Source organism: Meles meles, chromosome 12 (assembly GCF_922984935.1).
Source record: "Meles meles chromosome 12, mMelMel3.1 paternal haplotype, whole genome shotgun sequence".
In the NCBI taxonomy this organism is placed as follows: domain Eukaryota; kingdom Metazoa; phylum Chordata; class Mammalia; order Carnivora; family Mustelidae; genus Meles; species Meles meles.
The window spans coordinates 3,549,320-3,560,604 of record NC_060077.1 but is presented as its reverse complement, the minus strand read 5'-3'; the positions used below and the strand labels follow the sequence as shown (position 1 = coordinate 3,560,604).

Sequence of the window (11,285 nt, the reverse complement as noted above, 5' to 3'; positions counted from 1 at the left end):
GTAGAGGAAAGGAGTACTGGAAACTTCTTGCTTGTCCACACATTGCCCAGATGGGGTTGGGCGGGCAGAGGGAGGTAGAGGTGGGCCAGGGGCCTGAGGGGAGACGGTCAGCGCACACACTCTCATGTCCCACCTCTGTCTTTCTGGCTCTGCGGAACCTTGAAGGCAAGGCCAGGAAGCCAGAATTTCACCTTAATCCTGAGCTTCTCCTCCTCCCGTGGAACACTCCTGGTGTGTGAAATCCCGCTCGCGAGCGCTGTGATACTTCCCCAAATCTGGAGGCTGGGGTGCGCGGACACACCTGGGTGTAGGCAGGAGGCTTCCACCTGAGTGATGTTTACTGAAACTGTCTCATCGAGATTCAGCACGGATACAGAGGCAGAACCCCGATTATTTTGTTAAGTTTGGGGTCTCTCAACAATTTATTTTCAATAATCTGGTTGGCTCAGACATATGATCATGCATGGTATATTCACAAACGGGGAGGAAAACAAATTCTGGAAACCTAGTGGGGGGATAATCTCTCAGACAATGTTGTATCGAGTCTGTGTGGCCTGGAGGCAGAAAAAACTCCTTCTGGGCCGAGCCGCCCTTCTGTCAGTTTCTTACAGTTTTCTGCCACACCAGGTTGAGAAGGTGGAGGGAAAGGAAAAGCTCTCCCTTCACTCACTCTCCTCAGACAGTCCAGGGAAGACAAGCTTTACCACCTGGTCACCAGTCTTGAATAGGTGGATGGCTCCTTTTTCCTGAGGTATCACGGGTCTGCCCCAGCCCCCAGGGGGAGCTCTGATGGGTAGGCCTTAATTAGGCTTCTCACTCTATAGCTGTCTTTGTCCCGACCCTTGGGCAAGCCCCAATCATGGGCCAGGTATGGACTTCCTAGCCAAGTCCTCGAACTTGGAAAGGGAGGTGGGGCTTGGAAGCGACTTGTCCCCAAAGGACACCTTGTCCTCCAGGCTAGCTGAGCCTTGGGCCCATATGCCAAGGTCAGTTTGCAGGCGTGGCCACTGTACCCTTTGTTGGTGGGAATGGGGAAGCCTCACTGGTCTTCTTGGCTTTTTTCTTCCTTCTCTTCTTTTTGGTCCCAAGTGACGCCTGGTTTCCATTGAGCTTGGGTGACTGCTTTTCCTGCTTCCTAACTGCAGTTCCGCTTGTGACGGCGGCGGCAGCGTCCAAGCTGGCACTGGCCTCCTTCTTGGCTTTCTTTTTAAACTTCTTTTTCTTCTTCTTTGCCTCTCCGTCCACTCTTACAGGGCCATGGATAGCAGATTCCTGGAGGATGTCGGAGGCCGACACGGCTGCCTCCCGGCACCGCCGCCATTCCTCCTCGCTGTCCTCGCTGCTACAAGGGGAGGGCACAGAGTGGGCACAGGGCCTGCAGCCGCCTCTTACCGCCCTCCATTTCAGTCACAGGGAAGGTCACAGTGGGAGGGGGGTAGAGAGCTCCGGCCTGGGAGTTAGGCTGGCCTATGTTCCAGCCCTGGCTTTTCTGCCTCCCAGCTGTGTGACCTCAATAAGTGACTTCACCTCTCTGACCCTCAGTGTCTTCATCTACAAAATGGGGATCTTACCAGAGCCAGGCCTCACAGGGATGCCCCAGGAGTGAGGTGTCTGGCAGTAGATGGTGCCCAAGAAGCAGCAAAAATCCAAAGCCAATGCTCCACAGAACCTCTTCCCCCTCCCCCTGATGGCACCATTTCTCGAGCTACCTGACAGGGTCATTCTTGGCCTGGATCTGATCAGATTCTGCTTGGCTATTCCAGGGACTGGCAAACACAGACAATGGGCAGAAAGGAGGGAACATGAGGAGAGGGTATGAGACCTTACCTGGAGCCGGAACGTAATCGTTTTTGGCCAGGGTGGGGAGCAGCTTTCTTCTCGGAGCCTCCCGGGATGGATGTGAAGAAGAGGCGGAAGCCTAAAATCCAAAGGGGTGGGTTCAGCACTGCCAGGAGCCCTCCTCCCAGGGGCCAACGCTGCCTTGCCCCGGCCCTCAGAGAGCTCCGAGTCCAGAGGCAGAGACCCAGGAATCAGTGTTGGCTGGTGACAAAAAGATGTCTTGTGTGTTGAGAGGCATGTGTGATGCCTGCCGAAGTCAGGGGACGGGGTGCCTGAGGGGACACCAGCTGCCCCAACAGGTGAGCAAGCCCTAAGAGGAACCAGAAGCCGGCAGGTGAACCTTCTGCCTCAGGTGAACCTTCTGCCGGCTGGGCATGGGACAGACAGACTCGGCCAGGGGCAGCTGGGGAGTGTGTTGGTAAGAGGCCCCCGCTCGGGCTCCGACGCCTTCACCTCTCAGAGCCTCAGCTTCCCCTGGAAACAGGGAGAGCATCAACGAGCCTGTCTCAGAGAGGGCTGTGTGGATCACACAGTGTATGGAACTGTGTGGAAGTGTATGGATCCACTCTGTGTGGATCACAGAGTGTATGGAAACGGTTTGCCAGCCGGGACACACATCGGGGGTGTGTAAGGAAACAACACCGGGCATTAACAGTATGACTGCTCACCATCGTCCTCTGCGGGGACTTGCTGCACCTCAGCCTTTGCTGGTTCCTCCACTACTTCTGAGATGGTAATCGAACTATGGAAGGAAGAAATGGTTGATTTAGGATGAGGCTTGGGGTAATAGGAAAAAAATTAAAAAAAAAAAATTAAAACGATTTTTTTTTTTTTTAAGTGGAAGGGACAGGGGAATGTGATGTTAAATGCTAGAGCACAAGCATGCGGGCCTGATTAAGGACGGTAACACCTATAGCCGTAACATGATGAACGCTCCCTCTTGGGGCAAACGGCAGCCCTTCCTTTGCTTGAACCCCACTTTATTCCAGAAAGTGCTGAAGATGTTTTAAAGATACCCACAGTATAACAAAATTCAATTTCAAATAGAACAAAGCAAAAACGGGCCAGGAGGGACAGACAATGCTGGAGAGAGGGGGCATTGTTTGCTTTGAGCTTCCTGGCAGCAAGCATGAAAAGGGAAATAAGACCAATCTGGAGAATGGTTCAGAGGTCAGCCTCTAGAGCAGGGCAGCCTGTTTTTGTTTCTTTTCTTAATTTTCAATTTTTTAAAAAAATTTGAGTTAATCATGGGTTGACATACAGCTGTTAAGAAATAAAACAGAGATCCCGTATACCCTTCCCTTTCCTCCCTGTGGTAACATGTGCATAACTAGAGTACAGGATTCCAACCAGGAAACGGACACTGACACAACCCACTGACTCTATTTACACTTCAGAGACCTGGCTTTGAATCCTGGCTTCATTGCTTTCTTGTGGTGTCCCCTCCGGCAACTGACTTCATCTCTCTGAGCCTCTGTTACTTACCTGCACATGAAGAATAGTAACCCTATGTCTTAGAGTTGTTGTGGGATGAAATAATAGTGGATATCAAGCACTTAGCATGGAGCTTGGCCACAAGGAGATGCTCAGTAAATGGTAGCTCTGATGATGATGAAGATGGTCACTGCCATCAAGATGAGCAGGAAGAAGTACTGAGATCAGGAAGCATCGCTCTGGTGAATGCTGATGACGTCACCACGCACGGCAGAGAACAATGCTCGCACAATGTCTTGGCGGCGAACAGAGCAACACACTGGGTACATTCTCCTGACCGTTTCTTCCCTATGTGCCAAAGGCATCCCTTGGAGTGCTGTACAGGAAAGCAGGGAGCAGGCACAGAGCCGCTGCTGCCCAGGTGCCTAACTCTGACCCAAGCATCTGACACAGCGGTTCAATGTCGGTCTGCAGGGGATACGAGGCAATGTCTGGAGACATTTTTGGTGGCAGTAGCGGCTGGGGGCAGGAGAATGCTATTAGGACGTAGTAGGTCAAGGCCAGGGATGCTGCTCACTGCTCTATGAGGCACAGGGTGGCTCCCCACAGGCAAGAAAGATCCAGTCCAGGAGTCCAAAATGTCAGAGGAGTGCCAAGGCTGAGGAACCTCGATCTAACACAAGGAACCAACTAGAGTATCATTTAAGTCTCTTTTCAGAGAGACGCAGAAACACCACATGGAACATACTGACTGTGGTCGACCTGTATCCTGCATGGTTTCCACCTGGGGAAACATCCGATGAGAATCACCGCAATGCCAGCCAGGCCTTGTTCACCCCCAAGCCAAAGGGTCATGAAAAAAACTGCTCCCACGTGTTGAAATGCCACTGGACCTCCTGATGCATGTTCACCACATTCTCGAGTTGGGGGACTGGTACTGAGGCTGCGGTGGTCTGGCCCCACATTCTGTCGGTCTCAGAAGAGCAGCTGGTTTATACCTTGGGAGGACACATTCGTCTTTTTGATAAACTGAAGCACGATTGCCTGAACATCTTCATCTCCCTTTCAAAAATCTGGTGGGGCTCTGCCAATCAGGAACGGATGTAGACCAGCGAATCCGGAAATGTGTTCCATGCTACACTTATCACTCTTCCCTGAAACAAAGTCACTGTGGCCAGATGAGTTTGGAAACTGCCAGGCCAAGCAAAACCACGCAAGTCTCTTGACTGCAGGATTCTCAAAGCCTTGAATATACTATTATGAATCTTAAGTCTCCAAGGGCATAAGGAGGTACACAATGGCAGTGTTTCCCAACTTCTTTGCTGTTGGGCCCCTTCTTTTGAGAGCCATGCTTTGGACCTGGGCACTGACTTGAGGAACCCTGACTGGGATCTGTACAGATCATATTCTCAAATGCAAGACAGAGAACCAGCACGGCACAGGGCATAAAGAAAGTACTCCCAAAAGAGTAGTTTTGGCTGTCTCTACCCTCTTGTGGTGAGAATGTGCTCTCGCTTCTTGCGTTCCTCTGACTTTCATGGTGGCAGGATGATGCAGTGCTTAAGAGTATGGCCTTTAGGGCCAAACACACTTGGGTTTGAGTCCCAGCCTGGGCCTTACACCCTGTGGCTTCAAGCAAATGCTCCTTCTCCCAGAGAGCCTGTTTCCTCATCTACAGAATAAGGACAATGATAGGACCTGTACAATGGGCTGGTTACGAATGTCACGAGGGGACATATGCCGCATGCTTGCCCAGCGCCTGCTTGCACACCCCGAGCTCCTCGCCGATGTAAGCCATCCCTGTTTGTATTAAAGGAGGCAGGAGAAGAGAAGGGCCATCTTTGGTTACCTGTCCAGTAGGGCTCCCAGTTTCTTGGCTACGTGGGCTCGGAATTCGGGGGTGGTCTGAAGTTCATTGCCATCTTGTTCGTGGTCGTCCACTCTATGCCTACAACACACACGAAAGGACCTCATTTCCCGCCAGCTCAGCAGCTGCCCCCTCCACCCCCAACGAGGGCAGAGACTCCATGGGTCTCGTTCACCCTGACATCCCAGGGTCTAACCTCACGTCTGGCACGTGGCAGGGGACCACTATTTGTTAAAAGCGTGGATTAAATTTGAACCCAATGTGCATAGTACCTGAGGCTCGGCTGGGTGGCTGGCCCCTGATTATTTCCAGCACCTACAGAAATAAGGAAAATTGAGGCATTTATAGAGAAAAGGACAATAATACCCACTGGGAATTGGGCACAACTTACATGTATAACACACTGAATGCTCCCAACAACCTTGTTAAAGGAGTTATTATCCATTTGGCAGAGGACGAAGCAGAGGCAAGGAGATGTAAACTAACTTGGCCAGTCAGGCAGCTAGTAAGCAACAGAGTTGGGGCAAGACCCAGGTCATCTGGCTCCAGAGCCCCCTCTGAACCACCATGCTGAACAAGAAAGTCTAAGTGTGTTTGATTCCAGTGTTTACTGCACACCTACTGTGGGTCTGGCTGTGTGCTAAGTGCTGTGGAGGAGAGAGAAGGTGGCTCGGGTACATAGGCTGCGTTTTTCAAGCCAAGATGCTGGGGATGCCTGGCCTGGTGGTCGTTCGCTCAACCAGATCCTGGGGCTCTAATATCACGCAGGTGGTGATGCAGTTGATGAACAATTTCGACACAGACCCCAGCCCTCATGGAACTTCCATTCTAGTTGGTGGATACGGATGACAAAAACCACACAATTAAAATATGAAATTAGATAATGATAAATCTAGGGGAAAAGACAAAGCAGGGGAAGGATATGGGGGAGGGACAAGGTGGGGATCATTTTGTAAAGGTGGTCAGGGAGGACCTCACTGATAGGTGACATACGAACAGAGTTTTCAGAGACATGAGGGAGTGAGTCAAGTGCATACCTGGGGAAGCGTCTTCCAGGTAGAGGGAAGAGCACCTGCAAAGGCCCTGAGGCAAGTTTAGAACCAGCCAAGAAGCTGGTGTGTCTGCAACCCAGTGAGTTGGTAGAGCAGAACGGGGACCTTGTGGGGGTCAGAGCAGGAAGGGCCTGGTGGGCCAGTGTGAGGACCTGGGCTTTGAGGGAGGTAAGGAGCCACTGGAGGATTCTGCACAGAGGGGCATAAACGGACTTGGAATTTTCCAGCACGTCTCTGGCTGTGGTGTGGACACAGACCATCGTGGGGCGAGGGCAGGAGGGGGCCGCGGCAATCAGGGAGAAGGGTTAGGGCTCTGGGTGCATGTATTTTGAAGAAGTCAGCAGGATTTTGCTGATAGACTAGATGGATGGTGTGAGAGACAAATGAAAGATGGTTCTCAGGTCTCTGAGTTGAGTAATGGGACAAAATGTGCTTGTGTCTTTAGGAAGCCAATTGGACAAAATGATCACTTGGTAATTCTGGGCCCCGAGCAGGGCCTCATGGTCTTAAATCAATCCAGGGCATGCAGTTCACGTGTGGTCTGTGTCAAACATGTTCTAGAGAACAGCCCAGAATGCAGGGTGCCCGATGCTCCTGCAGCTCGGGAACCTGGAAGCCTGGGATGGACCCAGTCCTGCCTTCTGGGCACACACTCACAAGGAGGAGGAGTACTTCCTCCGGCGTGACTACAGAGCAAGGGCAGTGACGGCTAATGTCCTGGAATAGCAACAGTATGAGGCCCCAGGCCCCAGAAGACAGGGTTCCGTTCTGGTTCTTCCACTGTGACTCCGGACATGTCGCTTTATTTCCCCGAGCCTTTGTTTTTGTTATCTATAAAATGGGGAGAAGACCACCAATTTCCCAGAGTTAGTGTGAGGACGTAGTGAAGTTTTTACACTGGTTCAGACACTTTTTTTTTTTTTTTAAAGATTTTATTTATTTATTTGACAGACAGATCATAAGTAGGCAGAGAGGTAGGCAGAGAGAGAGAGAGGAGGAAGCAGGCTCCCCGCTGAGCGGAGAGCCCAATGCGGAACTCCATCCCAGGACCCTGGGATCCTCATGACCTCATGACCTGAGCCGAAAGCAGAGCTTTAACCCACTGAGACACCCAGGCACCCCTCGGACTCTTTGTTTGCATGTCTATCTCCTCCCTGGATTTGTAAGCTACTGGAGCACATGGTCTGCCTCTTGTTATCTTTACATCTCCAGCTCTGGGTGTAGTGCCTTGGTGTGAAAGATAGGTTGCATAAAGTAATCAAAGTGTATGCTGCCCCAAATGTAAGTGGTTTGAGGTATGGGTGATCATTACCGGATTAAAGAGCTCATTACAGGATTAAAAAGCTGTATTAGCGGTTACATTAACAATATAGTCACTTTGGGGTGCCTGGGTAGCTCAGTCAGTTAAGTGTCCAACTCTATTTCTGCTCATCACAATCTCAATGTTGTGGAATTGAGCCTGTTGTCAGGCTCTGGGCTGGGCATAGAGCCCGCTTAAGATTCTCTCTCCTCCTCTATCTCCCCAACAACTTGTGTGCACACGCTCTCTCTTTCTCTTTCCAAAAAAAAAAATCTTAATACTATAGTGACCTACATTTCCACACGGTCACGGACCAAAGGGTGGGAGTTTTGCCCACAATAGGCACTTGTCTGTGGCAGGGAGTGACAAGAACAGCAGTTAATAGCATGGGCTTAGAGTCAGAAAGACTCTGCCACCTACAAGCTGGATGACCTTTCTGAGCATTCACTTTCTCATCTGTAAAATGGGGCTAATAATTGCTAGAATGGATTGCTGGAAGAATTAAACTAGACAATGAACATGAAGTGTTTAGAACAGGGCACATGGGGCACCTGGGTGGCTCAGTCGGTTAAGTGTTCAACTCTTGATTTTGGCTCAGGTCATCATCTCAGGGTTGTGAGATGTTGGCTTAGTGCGGAGTCTTGCTTGAGTTTCTCTATTCCTCTGCTCCTTCCCTCCCCCGCCCTCACACAAGCGCCCTCCTTCCCGCTCTCTCTCAAGTAAATAAAATCTTTAAAAATAAAAATAAAAAAAGAACCAGGCACACAGTAAACTCTCAACTCATGGTGGCTATTATTAGAATGGCCCAAGAATGTATGTTAAGTGGTCAGTATTCTACCTGGCACACAGAAGGTGCTCAGTAAGTAACAGCGCTTATCATCAGCAGCTGCATCTACTTTGGTTAGCGGAAGGTTTACGATTTCACAAAAACAGTGAGTCGTAAAGCAGATATCTTAGATGTCACTTTTCCCATGTACACCTCCTCGTTAGCTGGTCAAAGCTGTTCATGTTTGAGACTCCCAACAATCCTAGGACTTAGGCATTTTATAGATGAGGAAACTGTGGCTCTCAGAAATTATTTTACTTGTCTGGGGCCAGCTTCAGAGCTCCACAGAGACATCCATTCTGTCAATGCAGAAACAACTGGACTGGAAGTCTGGTTGGATCTCAGTCCCTCACTCATCAGAGAAGTGCCTCTCTGGCAAGTTCATTCATGTAAGAACTATTTTCCTGAACACCGTACTAAGCCCTGGGGATACCACGGTGAAGGGACAGGCCAGATCCCAGCCTCGGTTAAGTTCACATCACATAACCTCTCACTAAAATATTTGTGGAGCAAGTCAGGCCAGGGTTAACTCACCCACAAATGCTAGGGATGCAGGGATGGAAGGAAAAAGAGGTAAGTGGCAAGAGTAGGGGAAAAGGAAGCACCATTTATGAAGGGAATCCCACAAGGTTTGATGGTGACGCTGTGAAGACATATAACTAGCTTTTCTGAAGAGGTGATTATCTCAGCTGTATCACAGGGTAAGCAGGAGTTAAGCAGGAGAGAGAAAGCGGTCCATGTAGAGAGAGCAATCACAAAACTGCTACCACTTACTGGGTCTTTAGTATGTGCCAAGCATTGTAGAGGTATCATCTCCTTGGGGAGGGGAGGGACCACCATTACCCTTACAAGTGCCTTGCCCAAATTCTCATTGCTGGTGAATGATGGAGTTGGCAAGGCAGACCTGTGTGCAGAGCTGAAGAGAAAAGTGCTGAGTTATGGTGTCCAGAGATGAGAGGATATAACATGGTTTGCAGTCTACCTATGGGAAATGCAATGTGGCAGGGAGAGGCAGGCAGGGAATGGATTGAAGATTACCAAAGGGCTTGTAAGTCCTTTTAAACAAATGTGGGGGTTCTTAACTGTGCTTTGCTATGGCCTGCTTTGGCAGTCTGGTAAAGCCTTCATCCTCCTCAGAATACTGTTTGAAATGCATAAAACACAACACATATGGTTACAAAGAAAACCAACGATACAGAAATCCAGTTACCATTATTCGTTTAAAAAAATGGCACATTATGGAGTAAGGGACAGGTGAGGCTAGGTAGGGAGAGACAGGTAGGGGGCTATGTAAACAGGCTCACAGAAATCCTAGAAGTGGAGAAATGTTATAGATAAGATATTAACCAGAGAGCAGGGAACAAAACAAATTCACCTTGTTTGTTCTAAATATAGACAAGTTATTTTCATAATATTTACAAATCCATCTTGTTTGCCTTATATGTTCTAGACAAAATACTTACCAATAAAAGCCCTCAGTGGCAACCCATTCCAGATCCCTCTCACTCTAGAAAGCTTTCCCCTCTGTTCTCACCTTCCCTTAATAATCCTTCACTTCATTTCACCCTTTTTCTGCCAGATCCATTTTTTGACTTTGGAGAAATGAACCCGGCAACATTACTACATGTGGTTCTTTTTTTTTTTTTCATGTGGTTCTTTATTAATGCATTGTCTTTATTAAGGCATTAAGTAAGATCTACCAATGGGTCTAAAAATGACTGCAATTTAAAAGCAGGGACGAGTGTAAATTATCTTTCCCTAATACTTTCTCGTGAATACAATGGTGTTTTGATACATCTGCAGACTGCAATGGGACATGAAAATCTGTGCTTTTGTCAGGACAACGTAACAGGTGTTGCCCAAACGACTGTAGTTGTTTTGCTCACATGCATGACAGAAAGGGATGCTAAATTTCACATGCAGGTTAATGAAAGTAAAGGTAAAATATTTTTCCAATTCCAAAGTCACGGATCTTCTAGATTCTACCCATGACTAGGAATCCCTATGTTGAAGGGCTTTGGATTTATTCTCAGGGTTGTAGTCGCGGTCAGACACGGGTAGTACTACGCTCGCTGGCAGCGCCAAGGTCTGAGAATGAGCTGGACGCGGGGTTAAGCCTGGAGACCGGTATACAGAAAGGGGGCTGCTGCAGTCATCTTGGAAGAGGTGGCGGGCTGCCAGACTGCGGCAGTGACGATGGGCCAAAGGAAACAGAGTCAAGAGACAGTCAGGGGCCTCAGTTTCCCTGACTGGGATAATGGAACAACCCTCCCTCTTGCTGCCCGCTCTTTGAATAGGGGTTCCACCCAGTCCCTGAAGCTTTCTCAGGGAGAGAATGGAGTCCGGATAATACCCTCCTCACCATCTACCCTCTGAGACCCCGGGATAAATCCCACGCCTTTCCGCCAGACTCCCAGAACACAGTGTCCTACCGGCTCTTGACTTCTCCGGCCCTCTCTGGCGCTGCTCCAAACCCCAGGCCGGCATCGCCGCCTCCCGGCACCGTGCCAGCTCCTCCGCATCGCTGCCGCTGCTGCTGCTGTTGCTGCTCTCCAAATCGCTCAGGTTGGCACGGGGCGCCGCCATCTTGAACTACCGCAAAGGATTGTGGGGAGCGCTCCTACTGGCCAACCTTCTCTGCACCCGCGGGGGGGGGGGGCGGGGAACGCAAGGTTTTGTGGGGTTTGTAGTTCTTGGACGCTGGCCGCCTGGGACAGGAACTACTCTGAGAGTTTTCTCAAACGTGAGAGCTAGAAGGGCTTAACAGGTGAACTTCTCCATCCTTTATTTATTTATTTGTTTGTTTGTTTGTTTGTTTGTTTGACAGATAGAGATCACAAGTAGGCAGAGAGGCAGGCAGAGAGAGAGAGGAGGAAGCAGGCTCCCTGCTGAGCAGAGAGCCCAATGCGGGACTCCATCCCAGGACGCTGGGATCATGACCTGAGCGGAAGGCAGAGGCTTTAACCC

The 11,285-nt window shown here is 49.7% G+C and overlaps 1 protein-coding gene across 2 annotated transcripts; it reads right to left on the bottom strand.

The window, feature by feature from the left end:
* Positions 1–374: 374 nt before the first annotated feature.
* C12H12orf43 (chromosome 12 C12orf43 homolog) lies at positions 375–10,904 on the bottom strand. Of its 2 annotated transcripts, none has more exons than XM_046024447.1 (6): positions 10,751–10,904; positions 5,413–5,455; positions 5,123–5,221; positions 2,508–2,581; positions 1,828–1,918; positions 375–1,342 (listed from the first exon to the last, which is right to left on the bottom strand). In XM_046024447.1, the coding sequence occupies exons 1-6, from the start codon at positions 10,902–10,904 to the stop codon at positions 988–990; spliced, it is 816 nt and encodes a 271-aa protein (XP_045880403.1). In that variant the 3' UTR covers positions 375–987. The 2 variants fall into 2 exon arrangements, with proteins under 2 accessions (XP_045880403.1, XP_045880404.1); XM_046024448.1 differs by having other exon boundaries at positions 375–1,339.
* Positions 10,905–11,285: the final 381 nt, after the last annotated feature.

Excerpts from the sequence above, each read along its gene's own strand:
- C12H12orf43 (XM_046024447.1), bottom strand. The coding sequence starts at position 10,904 with ATGGCGGCGCCCCGTGCCAACCTGAGCGATTTGGAGAGCAGCAACAGC. Across the intron at positions 5,222-5,412 it reads GCCACCCAGCCGAGCCTCAG|GCATAGAGTGGACGACCACG; the intron begins GTACTATGCACA and ends TGTGTGTTGTAG. Across the intron at positions 1,919-2,507 it reads AGTCCCCGCAGAGGACGATG|GCTTCCGCCTCTTCTTCACA; the intron begins GTGAGCAGTCAT and ends TTTGGATTTTAG.